The 17,031-nt window shown below is 48.1% G+C and overlaps 1 protein-coding gene across 1 annotated transcript in view; it reads right to left on the reverse strand.

The window, feature by feature from the left end:
• ARHGAP40 (Rho GTPase activating protein 40) overlaps positions 1-15,952 on the reverse strand; it is a 41,289-nt gene extending 25,337 nt beyond the window's left edge. The window contains exons 1-2 of the mRNA XM_068419604.1: positions 15,929-15,952; positions 15,332-15,585 (exon numbers count right to left, since the gene is read on the reverse strand). Of these exons, the coding sequence (XP_068275705.1) occupies positions 15,332-15,585; positions 15,929-15,952 (278 nt within the window). The remainder of the gene's footprint in view (positions 1-15,331; positions 15,586-15,928) is intronic.
• Positions 15,953-17,031: the final 1,079 nt, after the last annotated feature.

Consider the following 17,031-nt stretch of genomic DNA (forward strand, 5'->3'; position numbering starts at 1 on the left):
AGCGGTGCTTTGGAGGCACGACACCACCACGGCCAGGTAAGGCAGGAGGTGTCTGAATGGGAACCAAGGAGCATGCCACAGTCACTGCTGCAGAAATACACAGTCATTAATGTAAATTAATTAGAAAACCAGGATGGTTGGCATATCATCACCTTCTTGTACAGGCGTGTTTTAGGTCAATCCTAGCAGCACGGCTCAGTTACACATATGGGATGTGTTTCACCTGCTGGTGAGTCCAAATGAAGAGATGTGAATTGCCATTTGCCAGGAGTTAAGTGTTTTGGTCCAAGTTCATGAGCACATCTGGGGTTCCTGCTGTAGCACCTCTTCAGACCTGACCACAGAGGTGTTCTGGCACCAGTACAGACATTGGACCTCAACTAACTTGTTTGGCAAAAAACATGAGTTGTTACTGAATATTTCAATTTTTATCAAAGAAACCCTGCAATACTCGAGGTGCTAGCCTAGTTCTCTTACACACGGGTAATTTTAAAGTAATTTAGCATATTATTCCTGCGTCATTCCCCCTAATATTATTATTAATTTTTATTTTTTTTAAACTTGAATTTTGCCAGGGATCTTTTAAAGATTTCCTTTCTTGCTCCTACACACAAGGTCAAAGCAGACCAGGAAAAGGAGAAGTCAGACAGAAACATGAAAAAGTGAGCTACGGTTAGAAATAAAGTCACTGTGAGTACATTCACACAAAATCAACAGGTTTTGGTAACTGCAGCAGGGAGACGTTCTGAAACTTGGTGCAATTACTAAGCCGATGCAAATACATGTTAGATGAAATCTTAAGTCATTTAATGCCATTTAAGCACAGAAATGGTACAGTGTGTGTCAAGCGAAGCAGTTCCATTTTCAGTTGTGTCCTTCAGTCCGTGTGCTTGGCGCAATAGTTATAAATATGCGGTTCTACAAATCGCTGAACAGCCCTCAAGCCCCGCAGGCTGCCAGGGCAGCGTTACCACTGAATCACAAGGACACACACAAGCTGCATTTCAGCCCCCCCAGCCACGCACGCACCCCCCGGGTCCCACTTCCACAGCTCGCTGCACTGATCCCAATTAATAGGCTTCATGTCATGATCAAGGCAGTCAAAGCACAGTTTTAAAGAGCATATTATAGCCTGCTCACCTCTGGAAACGTACCTTGTTTCCCCCTGTCCTGCCCCAGTCATCGCCCTCCCTCTGTGCTCTGCCTTCGGGAGGAAGAAGAGCAGCCATCACCCGTGCAGCCGCGACCGCTCTCCGTACCTGCCAGGCACCGACACCACCCGGGGCCTGGGGATGCCACCCCTGGCCACCCCGGAGCCGCACATGCCACGCTTGTCCATGTCCAGATGAGGAGGAGAGCGGCGGTCAGCCCACCCGTGCCCTCCACCGTCGAGTCGCGGAGCTGATAACGAAGAGCCGCTCCTCGTCACCTGCGAGGTGCCGACCAGGTGGCTGCGAGCATCCTCTGCCCCCTCCCCGCATCCACCCGCCCGGAGGGACCCAGTAGAAGTGTCGGTAAATCCACCTGAGCCTTCAAGGCAGCGGTGCCCGGGGCTGAGCCGCCCACGCCTGGGACGCGGGCTGAAGGACGCAGCCCAGAGCCAGCATCCAGCCCTCGGAGGAGGGCAGAAAACAGCAAGGAGTTATTTCCAAGCCTGCACTGAAGTTAAGGCTTGTAAATATTAACTCAAGCCTCAGCTGCGTGAAAAAGTAACTCCCACAAGCAGCCCTGGGAAGGAGGAGTCAAAGAGCGTATTTGCTCCTCAGAAGCGCACTTCTCCGAAGGAAGAGAACATCAAGCAAAGCACAAAGTATCTGCCTGGGGACTTGGGGGGGGGGCAGCAAAAAAACAGAGTGCTTATTAAAAAAAAGCAAACTCAGCATTTCCTGCCAGAGCTGAGCAGTGAGTAAATCCCAGCTGGATGTAAGGCACCGGTGTTGAAAGAGCAGCATAAACCCGTAACACCCACAGAGACCATTTTGCAAGAGCCAGAACCTTCTTTAAAATCTCATCAACAAGCAACCCCTGAGCGAGCGAAGGGTTAAAGCAATCAAATTTCCCTCTCGCTGCTGTTTTGTTCTTTCCTTGTTATTCTCTCCACCAAACCTGCTTTCACAGCGTTGCTGTAACTCCCCTGTCCTCTAACATCTAATATTCATAACCCTGAAGTCAAAGGGACAAACAAGTCGTGTATTTAAAGTTTCCCTAACGAATACACGCACAGCCTCCCCAGCACAGGTAACAACCCTGCTCCTCCTTTCCAATGTCTGGGTCGATGGCTCAGCCTGCTTTGCCCGCAACGGCTTAAAGGGCAGCAGCAGCTATTTTAGAGACAATCCCTCACAAAAGCATGCAGAGCCCATCTCAGTTGTGTTCCTTACCGATGAATACAGCTATTTTTCCAGCCACTGCTTTAGTCCAGCCGCTTTCACCTCACCTCACAAACAGGCAGATGATTTGCTGCCCAAACTCCTGCCACGATCCCCCCTCGCACCCTGCGCAGAGCAGGATCAGCCCAGGCTCTGTCCCAAGCCTACCCGTAGGCAGAGCCCTGGCCGTGTCCGAGAGGGATCCCTGATTAACACCCTCCGCGCTACATTAAACGACATCAATTTTCCACGGTTTAGGCACAATCGCAGCCTTCGGCTACACCCCAGCCCAGCTTCAGTCCCCCGGGGCACGTGGAGGGAGGGGAATTCAGTCTGGGACTCTTACAACTCCCCACACTAAGCATGCAAAAAAATATCAGTGGGATATTTCCCCCTCCACTCCTCTTTCTCCTTGCCTCCAATTCCTGCAAAATTTTATTCCTTCCCCCCAAATTTTAGACGCTGTGAAGCGAAGCAAGAGGACAGCCTTCCAGCGAGGAGGTACCGCCGTGCTGGAGGCGAGTCTTCCTCCAGGTAACCGAACACGCCTGTGGGAAAGCTCTTGTGTACAGCTGGAGTCAGAGCTGGCTTCCACTGCCTTCCTCCTGCTCCCGACAGACCCACAGCCCTTGCACATACATTGTGTGCTATATTTCTTGTTTAGCTTGTTCACTACAAGTGGTGCTAATAAGAATCATATGGGATCAAACGGAACACTCAGGTTATCCATATAGCTCCTCCTCCATCAGCTCTGAACCAAGACAAACCACAGAAGGTACCAGCCTGGAAGAATCTCAGCTTGTGAAATTCAGTTATAACCAAAGCCCTTCTATGAGCCACAGCTTTTACAACAGCACTGGATTATATACAGGCAGCATATTATAAAAAAAAGCATCCAATGCTAAAGCCCTTCGCAATGCGCAAAAAGTAAATCAATGCAATTCTGATGCTTTTATCCAGGTACGCAGGACGCTGCGATCGGACAGAAGCCTACACCATCACATGTGAGCGTACAAACTGCCCAGGTTTTGAGACATGGGAGAGCAAGGAGGGACAACAACAAAAACATCTACGGGAGGGGATTTGGCTGCTCTGAGCTTCGCTGTTTTTACAAGCTCGGGAAAGCGTTATTTCTCCCCAGGGAGCACCCAGCCTTCCCAAACGGCTTCCCACCAAGCTCACCGTGCCCTGAAACAAGCGGCTGCGTCTCAGGTCATTCCTTCTCCTGTACACAAAAGCACATCTAAGCTGCCAGTACTCCAAACAGATGGGCACAACAGCCCATAACTGCATTTCTTTTATCCCTCACTCATGTTCCTTCTCATTACATTTCATTTCATAACTTCAGCCAGCCCCTTGTCCTTTTTGCCCAGCAGATTTTCAGACAGACAGGCTGCCAGTCACTCGTACGAGCGAGCTTCGTCCTCACAGGTTTCTAACACAGCAGTAGTAATTCAGGCAGGCTTGTTGCACAACTGAGGAGAATTTAAAGTATCCAGAATAAAAACAGAATTCTTTAACAGTACATTCAGCTTCAATTACTCATATAAAGCAGTACACAAGCATTACTGATGTGGATAGCAATGGCTGCAGTACCACGTACAGTCTTTCACGTATTCACTCCTGTCTGGACTGCAGTTACTCATGGCATTGGAGAGGAATAACCAGCCAGTTTATTTCCTAGCTTGTGAGAAAAGAGGTGGAGGAACAGGACACAAGCCCAGCTGTGTCTGCATTTTGGGACGGAGTGAATCAGGATAAATATTCCGACTCCAGTTTCGAGCTCTCCCGCATGTTTCATGTTCCAGGACAGCCTTCCTGGCGTCATTAGAGATGAGCCAAGCTCACTAGGACAAGATCATCTGGATCACAGGAGCTGAATCTTACTCAAATATGGAGACAAAGAGACATACCAATGCTCTCAGCAGCCAATTAGTTCAAATGAATCAGTGGTCCAGACCCAGCGCTGTTATCGTCACAGCTTCAGCGCACGAGTTATTTCTGAAGGTACGTACATGTCCTGCCCAACTGACACAACTTGGCTCACTCAGTAAACCTGATTTTTTCAGGACCAAAAAGGAGGGGGGAAAAACATCCAACATGCTTTTGGATAACCGGGCATTTCAGCTGGGCGAAGCACGTGCAGGCTGGAGATGTAAAGACTACAGGAATCCTCTGCCAGACCGCAGGGCCCCCGCCAGCCTGGGAGAGCTGCCTCTGAACACCGCCCGGCACAGCTCAGCATCAGTGCCTTCGGCTCGGCTTGAACACCGTGTTCACGAGCTGCATCGCAAGATCTTACAGCAACATCACATTTTTCAAGCATCCCCAAAGCAATTTGTTACCGTGAAAATCAAATGCAAGTGAAAGACACTGCAATGTGAAGCAGAGTGGAAAAACCTGAACGCAGTCGAAATCCCTAACAGACAATTCTTTTTTCTCCAGAAGGTTTTTTTTTTACAGAGTACTTAATACCAGGAAAGCGTGAAAATAATTTATCCCCCCTACACCCCGTCACATATCAAGAAAATCCTCAAGCAGTGTTACCTATCACAGAATCACAGAATCACAGAATGTTAGGGATTGGAAGGGACCTCGAAAGATCATCTAGTCCAATCCCCATCACGTGTACCCATTAAGATTAAGAGATTATTCCAGTTTCTGGAGTCACCGAGGCGGTGAGATTATCCAAGTCCCAGCTCGTTCCCAGCCTGCCAGGGAGGCAGCACCCAGGCTGTGGCCCGGGGCGAAGCGCTGAGCTGCAATCAGGGCTGGGGAACAGGCACGGGCTCCCAGCAGCCGGCCCCACAACGCCGGCTGGCCCCGCTCTGCCCTGAGCCGAGGGATCAAACAAGCATCTCTGGGCTCAACAGCTGCCGAGAAACAGTTGCAGCAACACTCAGACCCTACAAAGTGCTTCTGCTCGTGACTTGACTTCACGAGACGAGACCTGATTTGTCACCCTACTGGGAGGGACACAGGCATGCCCACGGGAGCCGGGGTACCAACCCAGTGCAAGTGCAGAGGTAAAGCAGCACCTTCCCCAACTGCCCAGCATCACCCCCTCGGCCCTCCCTGCTCTACCCACGCTGAGGGTGGCTCAGACCCGACGATGAACGGCCAGACCCTCCCTGCTGTAAAACCCAACCCGCCTGCAGCCACGAGCTGTATGTCAGAGCACATAATCTGCTTTACTGCACCCCAGAGTTGTGACAAACAGAGGGATTAGGACTTCAGGAGGTGGACAAACAGCGAGAACAGATGCTTCCTAAGCTGAGACTGCATGCAGATGGCTATTAATCTCACATTTAAGTAAAAAGAAAAAAACATTGTTTGAAGGAGGAACCCCTGGTACCCAGCGGGATGCGATGCTGCAGTGGAGCGGGACGAGCCGGCTGGCAAAGGCAGAGCCACTTCATCACGTTACCCCCAGAAGCAGCAGCTCTGAGCAGAGATCTGCGCCAGTGGCTGGATACACGACTGCCTCCAGCTGCCCACCCTGTCTGCCAATGCCATGGCTTGGGGGAGTGAAGGAGGAGGAAAAAAACATCATACGCTCTTTAGACACAGATATATATTTAGATAAGCAAACTGCAAAGTTGCTTAAACCTAATTACTACTGTAAATGTAATTTAAACCGCCCAAAACATTTCCACTGCTCAAGGAAGAGCCGTAACAATGGGAGGAAGCGCCAAGACACAGCAGCTATTCTTAATGCACAAACACACTTATTCTGATGAATAACCAAGACTGACTTACTAATTTAAATTGAATATGTTTCTGCCTCCTGGGCATTTTCAGACTGTATAAAATTAGAAGTCTTAGCGGGTTTCTGAGGATGACCTTGTTTACCTCCCTATTCAAACACATCTACCAAGTGCTGTGCCTTGCAAAAACCGTATCTTTCTGCTGGACACTCAAGGCAGAAAGAAGTGACAGGCACCAGATTAATAACCACCAAGCTGCTTTGTCCACTTCCTTCAAACACCGGGACCCATTATCACTGCAGCCAGCAAAGCGCTACACATCATTTCTAAGGTGTGACAGAAGAGAGGCAGATGGGACAACGGATCAGCCAGTTCCCTCACTGGCTGCAATGAGTAACATCTCATGCCAGCCCAGCTGCATCAGCCGAGCTCCCACGGGACTGGTGTCCACGCTGCAGAGCTCGCCCCCAGCACCATCTTCGTGGAGCGCTTGGCACCTCCTTAATTCGTAGAAAAGGAATACGCAAGAGCTCAAATTCCCGAGCTCACGTCCCAGCCCATTTCACAAACCTCATTTTGATTTTTGCAAGTTGAATTTTCTGTTCCCTTCTGGGAAACGGATGGGGCAACAGAGCTAGAAATAGAAAGAGTGTCAGAAATGGACTATCTCACTCTGCTGCCCCAGTTCTCAGCCCAACGACATGATAGATTAGGTTGTCATCTTGTTTATTTCCTGCACCATAATCACAAGCAGCGGGATGGGCTCCATGGGCTGAACTCATCGTGAGTCAGTGTGTCGGGCATCCCATAGGAGTTACAGCCCAAAGAATGCCAAACATCCTCTCCTGAAAGAGGAGAAGTCATGCACATGGCATGGGCCCACGAGCAGGGTAGAAGCAAATGGTTCAGAGCTACCAAGGTTATGAGACAGCTAAAGAACAGCTACTGATAGCCTGGCTCAGATAAGGTACAGTTTTAGCAAGGACGGTAAGACAAAGGAGAAAAGCAGGAGGGAGCTGATCAACGCTACACAACTAAGGTCTTTATTAAGATTAAAACTGAAACACCTAAAGATCAGAGTGTGGACAAAACGCAGATGGTGTTTTCAAAGCAGTGTCTTGTTTGGGTCTTTTGATAGATTTTAGTTATCTTATAGTTTTAAAAATCTCCCTGGAAGTTTTTATATTGGGTCAGACTAGCTGAAACTAATTCAGAGATTAGGCTGGAACTCCCTCTGTGTTACTGAAGACTGTCTTGTTGAATACTTGTAGTAAAAACTGAATCTGCTTACTTAGACACTTCAAATTATTTCAATATCCAGAGAAAAATATCTAACAAAGAGGTCCCTACACACTTTGACGGGGCATTTCTTGGGAATCAAATGCCACCGTACTCACTTGTGGGTGGGACATCCATCAGCCTCTGAGCAGGGGGACAGAAAGATATCCTCCTCTCAAAGCGAGCTGCATTTTTACAGGTCCCAGTTGCTCAATCAATTCTCTCCAAAATAAAAAGAAAGTTTAATACAGCCTAGTAGCAGAAGTTCTTATTTAGCAGCCAGGCAATCATAACTGCCAGCTATTCTATTCATAAGCAACAGTTGTGCTTGTACTCAGAAGTGCCATCATTTATCCTCACAGGCTTCTGTTCCACTTTGTCATCTCTTTAGCAGTAACAGGTCCATCAGGAGGAATCCAAACTTCTGTGTGTGTGGAGAGATTACAAGTGGCCCATAATTTATATTTATGGGCATTCTCCTCGTTTGTCCTCTAGAAGAGAGCTGGGACAGAAACAGAACTGGGCTGGGCTGCTGCTTTCAAGGCTCAGAAGTTAAAAAATAAAGTCAGCTGTTGCTGTTTTTGCTATGCTGGCACCCTGCTCTGAAGTCACCACACAGGGCTTGTTCGTACTAGTTTAATCTATAAACGATGCAACAGCTGGAACAAAACTGCTTGAGATGCTGAACCTGATTGCACAATACAGCTCAGGCTCTTGCAGAGCTATTAGTAGCCAAGAGTTTGTTAACTCGTTAGGAGAGGGCTTGTTTTTCCAAAATATTAATGACAAAGTTTAATTACCATGAGTCTTCATGAAAATCAGAATCAGATCATCACAGGCATATTGTAGGACTTAGGGGACAATGAGGGGAATGGAAGAGCTTCCTACAGACATTTCCAAACTCTGTAGTGCAGGATTTAAAGGAAGAAGAACACAAGGCAGGTGAGGTTAATGGTGCAAGATCATCTCAAAGGTCTGTCAGAGACCAGAGTAGTGCTTATAAATCCCCACATGCTGTTGGTTTTTGTATAAAAATCCACTGCTCTAACTTCAGGGTCAAAGAGGAGATCACACGTATGAAGTCTCAGGTATCAATGTCAAGTGATGTTGCAAGACAGATTTTTATTCTTCAGTTTACACCCGGTGTGCAAGTTCAGAGTAATACAGTGCTATCGCAAAGGCAAAAAGAAGACATCAGATAGATCATCCACTGAATCAGCCCTCTCAAATCCAACAAGCTAAAGAAGCAGAAAGTCAATTCAGACTCACAGGCGAGTTGAAAACTACAAAGATTTCATAAAAGTAAATGTAAAGACATATACACGAGCAGATGAACTACAGCAAGGATGTCTCACCTCACAGCTCTAGCAAGTCTGATGAACTCTTACAACCAAACTGACATTCAGGGTGGCATGTTTTAACCAGGCTGGTCTAAGCAACCAAGCTTTTGTACAACAGACATTTTCTGACACAGGCATCACTGGACTGTGGCTGTGACTCTACTCCTGCTCAGGTTTTGGCCCAACACACAGCTCACCCTGACACAGCTCGGCCTGATCTGAGAGGATCAGGGAGGAGCACCACTGGGCTATAGCAAGAGCTGCACGTATGCCACATACAAAGGAGAGTAGGAGATAAGACCAGCTGTCCTTGCAGCTGTGCAAAAGCAACTGTTGGGCAGTTTCTGATAGGACTGAAACTCTTCAGAATTAACTGGAACAACCCACAGGAATGGTAGAAACCAAACTTCCCTGATGGAAGGTGTAAGTACATCACTTTACCCAAAAAGCTTTCAAGCTGACCCATCAACATCCCTGCTGCTGAGGCTCCCAGGCTTTCCACTGCGATACTTGCACCATGACGGAGGAGGAAGGATGAGCATTCTCACTATCAGATGGAAACTGGCTTCCTCATAAGCACATGAGTTAGTGAATTTGTGAACTAACGAAGTGATGAATTAGGGAATTAACAAGTTACACCAGCCCACTGAAAGGGGACTAAGCCCTTGTTGGATTTTTACCTAATGAGCTCATGTAATAAAGTTGGATCCACAGGGTACATCCTCCTGTATCTTTGAGAGGTCCAAATGAACCATGACACTTGACTCAGCACCACTGTCAGGAAAGTACTCGTATAGGGTTAAATGATATTCATAGATCCCCAGCTAGCAACCAAGCAGCAGCTTCTTGACCTTTAAAAAGACTAGTTTTTCTTTGCCATCTGCTTTGTTGACAATGAGGTAATGCTAATCCATCACAAAACTGCACAGACCTCACTAGCAGAGTTCACAGGAAAGCCTTAAAGAAGCAATTCCTTGGTCCTACTTACAGCTTTGCCCCCTGGTTAGGTTTTCTTCCAGCTAACACACTGCTGCAGCTAGAATAAGCTTCCCAAAAAGCCATTCTCCAAGAAGCTTTTTCCACGATGCGTGCTGGTATTTAATAAATATCCAGCAAACACCCAGCAGCTTCACGCCTGCTTCACGCTGGCCAAGGGAACGTAGGAAGCACCAAGTGAATGAACTCCGAAACTCTTGGATCAGGGATTTCGTTAGCAGGACTGCTCCCAGGAGACATCCTTCCTCTCTCATTAGTCAAAGGAAATACTGCAGCTAAATACAGCTGTTACCTTTATTTACTTTTACCCTTCTTATGCACAAGCTGGAGTGAGTCCATGCTTCTGGAATATTTGACCAAAACAACTGTATCTCCGATCAGCTGCAGGGATGTATACATTGCAGCCTCATGTCCACCTTCCGCTATGAGGCATGCAAGGATTTCCTTCCACTGTGTTAGCCCTGCTGTTTTCAAACACTAACATTGTCTGAGCTTTACCTTGACCAAGAAAAACAACTTTCATCAGCAAAGCTGTATTTATTTGTTGCCTGAAGAGGATATCCTTCCAGTTCCATTATATATTGGCCACCTGCTATGGACATTGAAAGAGTTACAGGCGCCTGTTCACTCAAGAATTTACACACAGCCTCAAGGCAAGAAATACGGCTTTCATTTCCAGTGGTGGTCATTTGGTTGGGGTTGTCAGTATGATCAAGCAGGAGAAATGGGGGTTCAAGCACTGGCAGCATGCTGAGTTGTGCACATACAGACACTGAGAAATCTGAGCTCCCAGGACTCCAGTGTAACTGTTAATTTGGCAGCATCAGTGGCAAAGTTTAAGTTCACAGCAGCTGAATGGTAACCACCATCAGCAAGACAGCCACATGCAAAAGTCACCTTTCCACCCCAAACCAGCAGTGCTACAAGACAGCCCCTCAAACGCCCCAGCACCCCACCAGGCAGCCCTCCTTTCCTCCTGTGTACGCTCTCCACCCCCACGACAGGCTAAACCCAGTGAAGGTTCATCAAGAACTGAAGATTAAGGAAAAACACATCTGTCATGCCACCTCCTCTGGGAAACAGGCACTTAACTGACCTCAACTAATTGGCCTCAACTAAGTCAGAAACAAGATCCTTCAGAGAGAAGAGGGCAGAGGCAAGGGAGTGAAGGGCACGTTTGTGCCATTCCACTGTTTCTTAGTTACAGTGATGTCTCTCCTGTGCTTCATTAGGTGACCCAGGCAGGGATAACTGAGAGGTATAACAATAACTCTTGGTCAGGAGCCTGCTGTCACTGCTCCATCATTGCACAGGCTGCCTGCTACGCTGCTGCTGAACCATAAGCATATAATGGCCGAGTAGTCTCTCGCCATTGCCCTCACCACCTCCTTGGCAGTCCCGTCCCAACATACGCATAACAGTAACATGTGTCAGTACCAACCTCCACTGCTAACAAAGTCCATCATCCTAGATGGAACTGTCTACAAAAGGTCAAAATAAGACAAAGGGATAAGTACATTAGTGCCACAAAATCAACAAACAGGAATTCACGCACTAGAAGAGCGCTTGGGTCTCATCCAAGCTGTTCACTGAAACGCTGAGGTCCCAACTACATGTTGCATCCAGTATCATTTCCTCTGCTCAGGCTCCACCATATGACGGGAACGTGTATGTTCACGTGGACACCCCACAGACCATAAGCCACAGTATTGAATTCAAGTAGCCAGGGACATTGCAAGTTACCATAGATGGAAAAAAAATCATGTTATATAAAAGCTAAACAGCTCTCAGACGACGAGTGAATTAATAAGACGCTTGCCAGATATTAGGCAATAAGATTTGAGGGTCTCAAAACTTCTCCCTCTAAAAATTTAAAGGACTGAAATGAAAGAAAGACTAGAAAGTTGTTTTTCTTTTAAAAGGTGCCCTGGTGCGGGTTGCCCTGTTATTTTTCTGTATGACAGCAGCAAAGCTCCCTTCATACATAGCTAGCACCAAGGATTTAGTGGGGTAGACCCTCATTGTTACAAGAGACACAAATTTTGCAGACTGCTCGACATTCCAGGCACTAGCAGCCCTGGGGCCAATGGAATCAGCTATGCAGATGGAAACAATTACTTAGGAGGGGAAGGACTCCTGCATGCATGGAGCAACATCTCACTCAAACTGAAGCCTCCCACCGACACATTCCAGACTCTTGGAGTAATCTACTTTGGGGAATATGCTTTAAGCTACATCAGCTTTTGTATTTCTTTCTCCAAACTCCTTCGCAATCACAAAACATATTCCCCTGCAAACTGACCTAACGATCTTACCAAACAGCAACACCAGAAAGCTTTATAAACATCTGAATCTAAAAACCTATTTAGAGCCCTAACTTTTCAAGCAACAGGTTCTGATTTCAGACAAGTTTTTCACTACGCAACACACCTGGAGGGACTTACCCACACCATTAACAATGCCACAGTGAGCAACTTCTACCTAAATTCCATGGCATAAAATAATGAATAAATCATACAGGCCACATTCATATGTAGAACAGCAAATCTACGTGCCTTATAGAACTCAAAATCATGTTTCTTAGAAAGGGACAGCCTTACAGAAAGGAATAGCACTAATTGATTAGAAGTATCTAATTAAGGGTAATCCTTTCAAGCCAGCTGCATAAAGAACATTTCATATAATATGTTGGAGGAGAAAAATAACTCCAGCAGGTTTCAATTAAGACTCATTGCCATATGGATTTTACATCTGCAGCAGGAAGACTCAAACACCATGTCACAACTAAGACATTTTTATGTCTCCAAACGAAAGCACTTAAACTGCTTGGAATAGAAGCATATGGGCCATAACATCCCCAATTAAGCAAACATTTTGCTGAACTGAGAGCCAAAAGACATATGAAGCTAGAATATACTGTATTCTTGGTCATGCATTGTAGCCTCTAACTTGTAAAGGATAAAAAAAGCTAAGAGCATATAGCATGTAACCTGCAGTGCCCTCCCCACCCAGCCGAAGCAGAACCACCTGGTAAAAGTCACACAGTGATTTTTAACGAGGCTCTGAAGGAGAGGGGGGTCCTTTGCTCCGTGCAGACGGAGAAGGGCACTGTTCCCCAGAGCAGTTTACATGCACAGGGCTCCCCAGGTCACCACCTCATACAGCCTCCTGCTTAAAGCAGGGTCTAAACAGAAGCCACACCAGGATGCTGAGGGCTTTGGCCAGTTGGGTCTTGTAAAGAACTGAGGTGTTACAACCCCCGTTACAACACTCCCCTGTACTCCAGGGAGTGATATTTTTCCTTACGGCAAGCTGGACCCTCACCCCTTTCAACTTACAAAGCTTTGACAAGTGACACGATTCTCCATCCAACTAATCAAAGATGCTATGAACTGGAAAACAACACTTACAGGTTTTTCCCTTCAGCATCAAAAACACCACCTCAAAAAGCACGTCTGGATCAAACAAAGAGCTCTGCTGCTGCTGCCCCCGCGCCCTCTTGGGCCATAAGGGACCACGAGCCAAATCTTCAGCGTTATTTTTCTACATGCAGCTGGACCCAAGAACCCCAATTCCTCTTTACTAAAAACAGATGTCAGCCAAGTTAAATCATCCCATGATTCTTCCAGGAGAAGGATGTAAACAGCCACAGCTCACCCAGCTGTTACCAAGAGAGGCCCCACATACAAGTCAGGGATCCCAAAATGCTGCAAGACCTTATCCTGAAACACTTTGACATACTGCTTTTCAGACATGTTTATCACTTAAATCCATCAAAACACATTAGGTCACTTGAGTTTACACTAGAGTTTGGGTCTTTTATCAACTTCTTCCAGAGTTTTGAGTTCAGAGGACAAAGAAACTGATATCTACGTTTTTCAACATAAACAATGTTTCCCAATAGAGTCTTAATGTTTAACAAACCCCACCCCTGTAACATGTCTGCAAAGTAAATGCTTTACAAATAAGAAGGGGGGGGGAAATCAATTTAAGTGATGTGCAAAAAGTCATAACACATCTACGGTACAGTTCGGTATATAGAAATGCAGGCTTCTGTCTCCCAGGAGGCTTAACCTCAGTCAGAAGAAACTGCGAAACTACAGCTGAGAGAATAAACTCTCACTAATGCTGTGCTCCAAAGTGTTCAGTCCGGGTTTTGGTATCAAACTTGTTCAGCTAACAAAACTACATACTTGCTGCCATATAGAAAGGCTCTGTAACGGAGGCCACTGGGCGCATATGAGAAAAGCTGCTTTGCCCCAGGTGAACAAGGGACCTTACAGGTGAATTAAATCCCAAACTCCAGAAAGGCCTTCGTTTTTAAAAAAGCATCTATTTGAAATCACTGCAAACAATCTCTATGAAAGAAGCTCTGCTACAAGTCTGCTCTGCTACAATATATAAGCTCTAATGGTCCTGCTCATTCCCAGAAAGCAGCTTGGGCACACAACAGCAAAGAGAAATTAAAGCACAAATTCAGTGATGCTACTCAAGCGCTTGCAGACTGCAAGGCAGCCGGGAGGCCGTGCTACATTCACACTGTGACCTCCAAATGCTCAGCAAAGAACGGCACCGAGGCAGGCGGTACAGCCAGGTTCAGGGAAAGAAAGATTTTCACAACGGTGGACCACAACACGAAGTCTAGAGGGTTCAAACCGAGTCCCCACGTCTGCACGTCTGGGCCCATTCTCCAGGTCAGGTTCACGCATCATCAACCTCCTGCGAGAAGCACAGACCCCCAGCAGAGCCAAAATGGCCTTTCCATACTACTGTTAGCCAAATCCACACACAAAAGCTTTGTCCTTAACAGCAAAACATTTAGTCGTGCAGTATTTCTCATAGCTCCGAGACAGGAAAACCAGGTATAAACCAGTGCTGCCCTCAGCATAGCTGTGGTACTGGGGAACTCCACAGGAACTGGTAATCCTCAAAGTAGGTTTCTCAAGCAGGTTTTGCCCGCTGGCATCTACCTCCCAGCTATTACAGTGACACTGCAAGCGACAGCCAGCCCAGCCAAGCTAAAGCTATTCCGAGCGTATTTACACAGACTAAAAACTACCCAAAGCACATACTTTGGTATCACCAGGCTTTCAAACATCACCGTGCAATACAAGGAACAGCAATATTCTACTAGACCTTTAGTTTACCGACTCGCCTCAGTTCATCTGCTTCTTCGCAGTGATGATCACAGTAGAACGCTTTTAACTTGAATTGCGGCCATTTGGCCACTGCCTCGAGATAATAAGGTTTCTTGGTGAACTGAGATTAACAGAGTCAAACGTACCCAAGTAGCCTAAACAAGTGAAACCCTACAGGGCCAGGAGGCATCCCCAGCGATTCAGCTGCAGGATTAAGTCCTTCTTGCCAACATGATTTTAAGTGCACATAAACTAGGTGGAAAAAGAGAAAAACCTCGAGAGTACCCGCAGATGTTCTCGCTGGCTCCGGGAAGCCAGCTCTGAGCTGTGAGCAGGGGGGCTGCAGCTCAACCCCCCACCCCGCTGCCCGGCGGGGCAGGGAGGCCCCGTCCTGCGGGAACAGCAGCGATTCCGCACCGAACCCCGTTACAGCACCTCAAGCAACGGCCACCCCCCAGCCCGGGGCGCAGCCGGGCTCCCCGCACCGCCCAGCACCAGCCTACCTGCGCAGGTCCCCCCTGCGGGCAGGAGCGGCCGAGCCGGAGGAGAGAAAAAGCCGAGAGACAGGAGCTCCCTCGGCATCCGACCGCGGCACCGCAGCGCCTCGCTCCGCGCCCGCGGTACCGCCCGCCGCGCTGCCCAGCTCCAGCGCAGCCGCTCCCGGGCTCGCTGGCCGGGACCCAGCCCCGGGACAGGCGCGGAGCTCCGCGGCGAGGCGTCCCCCTCCCTCCGCACCGCGGGGGGCGCGGCCGCCCGCCTGCGCGGGGAGCCCCGGGCCCGGCACGGCCCCTGCGCGGGCTCCGGGGGAGGCGGGGCCGGGCCGGGCCCCACCCGAGGCCGCTGCCCGAGCTCGCCCCGCGCCGCCCCCGCTCACAACAGCAGCTGTAACCGGTCCCTCAGCATCTACCCCCAACACCCACCCGGCCCGCTCCCCGCCGGCAGACGGGGGAGAAACGGGACGTCCCCAAAAATCCCCCCTCGCCCGGGGTCACCCCCGGGGAGACTGAGGTTTCCTCGGCAAACACCTTCCCCCTCCCCCGCCAAACAAAGGGCTTTCAAAAATGAAGATGTGGACAAACAAGCTTTATTTAAGAGCATACCTCTGTGGACAAATATTTGGACATGCGGAGTTCAGGGGACGGGGAGGGAAAGACAAGTAAACACTAACAAGGCGTGCTTCTTAATTAGCGCGGGTCAGCGTAACTGCGGCACAGCCAAGGCAAGACCCCGGAGAGACACAGTTACTTCATGCGAGGAGCAGACACGCATTGTTCACAAGGGGCAATGTGCTCTTTGGGATGTGACTTCCCAATTCAGGTCCTCTTTAAAAGAAGAGTTTGTTAAACGTGTGCATCAACAGCAGGAGCAAAGAGCTGTTCTGATCATAGCCTGATGGCTGGAGAAACCCTTAGGCCACAAAGTTATGGCTCATCCCAGTCCCACTGACTCGTTAAACCAAGGTGTTGGCGAGTGCCTCTTTGGGCTGTAGTCTAACCTTCTGTCAGCTCTGCTGAAAAGCACATCCTGAACAGAAGTGAAGGAAACGCATGCTCAGTATCTGCTAAGGGCTTAATTATTTCTCATTAACTGGAGGTAGGCTTGTTTCATTTGTTAGACCTAAGTGTTGAAAAATTGTTTCCTACGTTGAGAACTGACAAGTTGGAGATCAGAAAAGTGTTAATTGCAGTATGAGCAAAGTAATCACTGGGCTGTACTGCATTTAAGCTCCTGTAAGAACTGTTAGTGAGAGCTATTGCCTTGATCTTATTTGTTTGAAATCGAAGATCAGTAGTGGTGAACAGAGTATCACTGTGCCGATGCCGGTGTAGTGTTTGGTCCGTATAAAAAAAGAACTCATCCCCCTGTAAAGTGGGAGGGGAGCAGGGTACACACCCACGCACTGGGCAAGAGGCTGGCTGCTGTCACCCATTTAATACTTAGCCAGTCAATTCTGCTCACTCTGAAAGTAGCTGTTGTGACTCAAGTGCATGTCAACTTAGTCTTGAAGTTTCCTTTTCAGAGACTTAACCTCCCTCTGCCATGCTGCAGGAACTCGCTCTGATGCTGAGCACGGTTGCTGCTAATGGTCAAGGGCCTACCTGCTTTATTTCCACCCTGAGGTGGTTCTCTGAGCTCCATAACTCTGTTGCAGTTTCCTCCCCAAGACTGAAGCCAACAGCCCTCTGCTCTCCAGCCCCAGGGA

The sequence above is a fragment of the Nyctibius grandis genome, chromosome 28 (assembly GCF_013368605.1).
Source record: "Nyctibius grandis isolate bNycGra1 chromosome 28, bNycGra1.pri, whole genome shotgun sequence".
NCBI classification, from domain to species: Eukaryota; Metazoa; Chordata; class Aves; order Nyctibiiformes; family Nyctibiidae; genus Nyctibius; species Nyctibius grandis.